This window comes from Penaeus monodon, chromosome 15 (genome assembly GCF_015228065.2).
Source record: "Penaeus monodon isolate SGIC_2016 chromosome 15, NSTDA_Pmon_1, whole genome shotgun sequence".
Classification (NCBI taxonomy): Eukaryota; Metazoa; Arthropoda; class Malacostraca; order Decapoda; family Penaeidae; genus Penaeus; species Penaeus monodon.
The window spans coordinates 28,117,735-28,118,197 of record NC_051400.1 but is presented as its reverse complement, the minus strand read 5'-3'; the positions used below and the strand labels follow the sequence as shown (position 1 = coordinate 28,118,197).

The following is a 463-nucleotide window of genomic DNA, read 5'->3' as shown; positions in this document are numbered from 1 at the left end:
GAATATATGCCACAAATATTGTTTTCTCTGTAAATGGTAGGTAATAGAAATAGATAATTGATTGGTTAACATTTCATTAAATGTACAGCCATCCATTTACAATGTTAGCATAACTATCTCACCTTTTTTCAGCTACCACAAATTCACACGTGGCAAAGATGTGAGCCGTTACAATTCTGATGACATTGCATGCATCATCGGGTCAAAAAGGTCCAAGCAACTTGCAGATATTGAGGCAACTCAGATTAAGGAAGAGGATGAGGTTGGTCAGCAGGTGAAGTTGAATGGTGTTACTACTGTTAAAGGTGGTACTGTTCAGGTGAGTTAGATCAGCTGCACAATGTTTTTTCATCTTTAATTTTCCTTTCCCTCTTTACTTTTTGAGATTCTTTGTTTTCCCAACTTTTCCTGTCCTCGTACAGTATGTAAGTGTTTTGTTTAGTTGTGATAAACTTTAAAACTG

The 463-nt window shown here is 36.1% G+C and overlaps 1 protein-coding gene across 1 annotated transcript in view; it reads left to right on the top strand.

Moving 5' to 3' along the window:
• LOC119581897 (PIN2/TERF1-interacting telomerase inhibitor 1-like) overlaps nucleotides 1–463 on the top strand; it is a gene marked incomplete in the record, with an annotated part of 6,988 nt that overhangs the window by 4,160 nt on the left and 2,365 nt on the right. Inside the window, 1 exon segment of the mRNA XM_037930059.1 lies at nucleotides 133–319. Within this exon segment, the coding sequence (XP_037785987.1) occupies nucleotides 133–319 (187 nt within the window).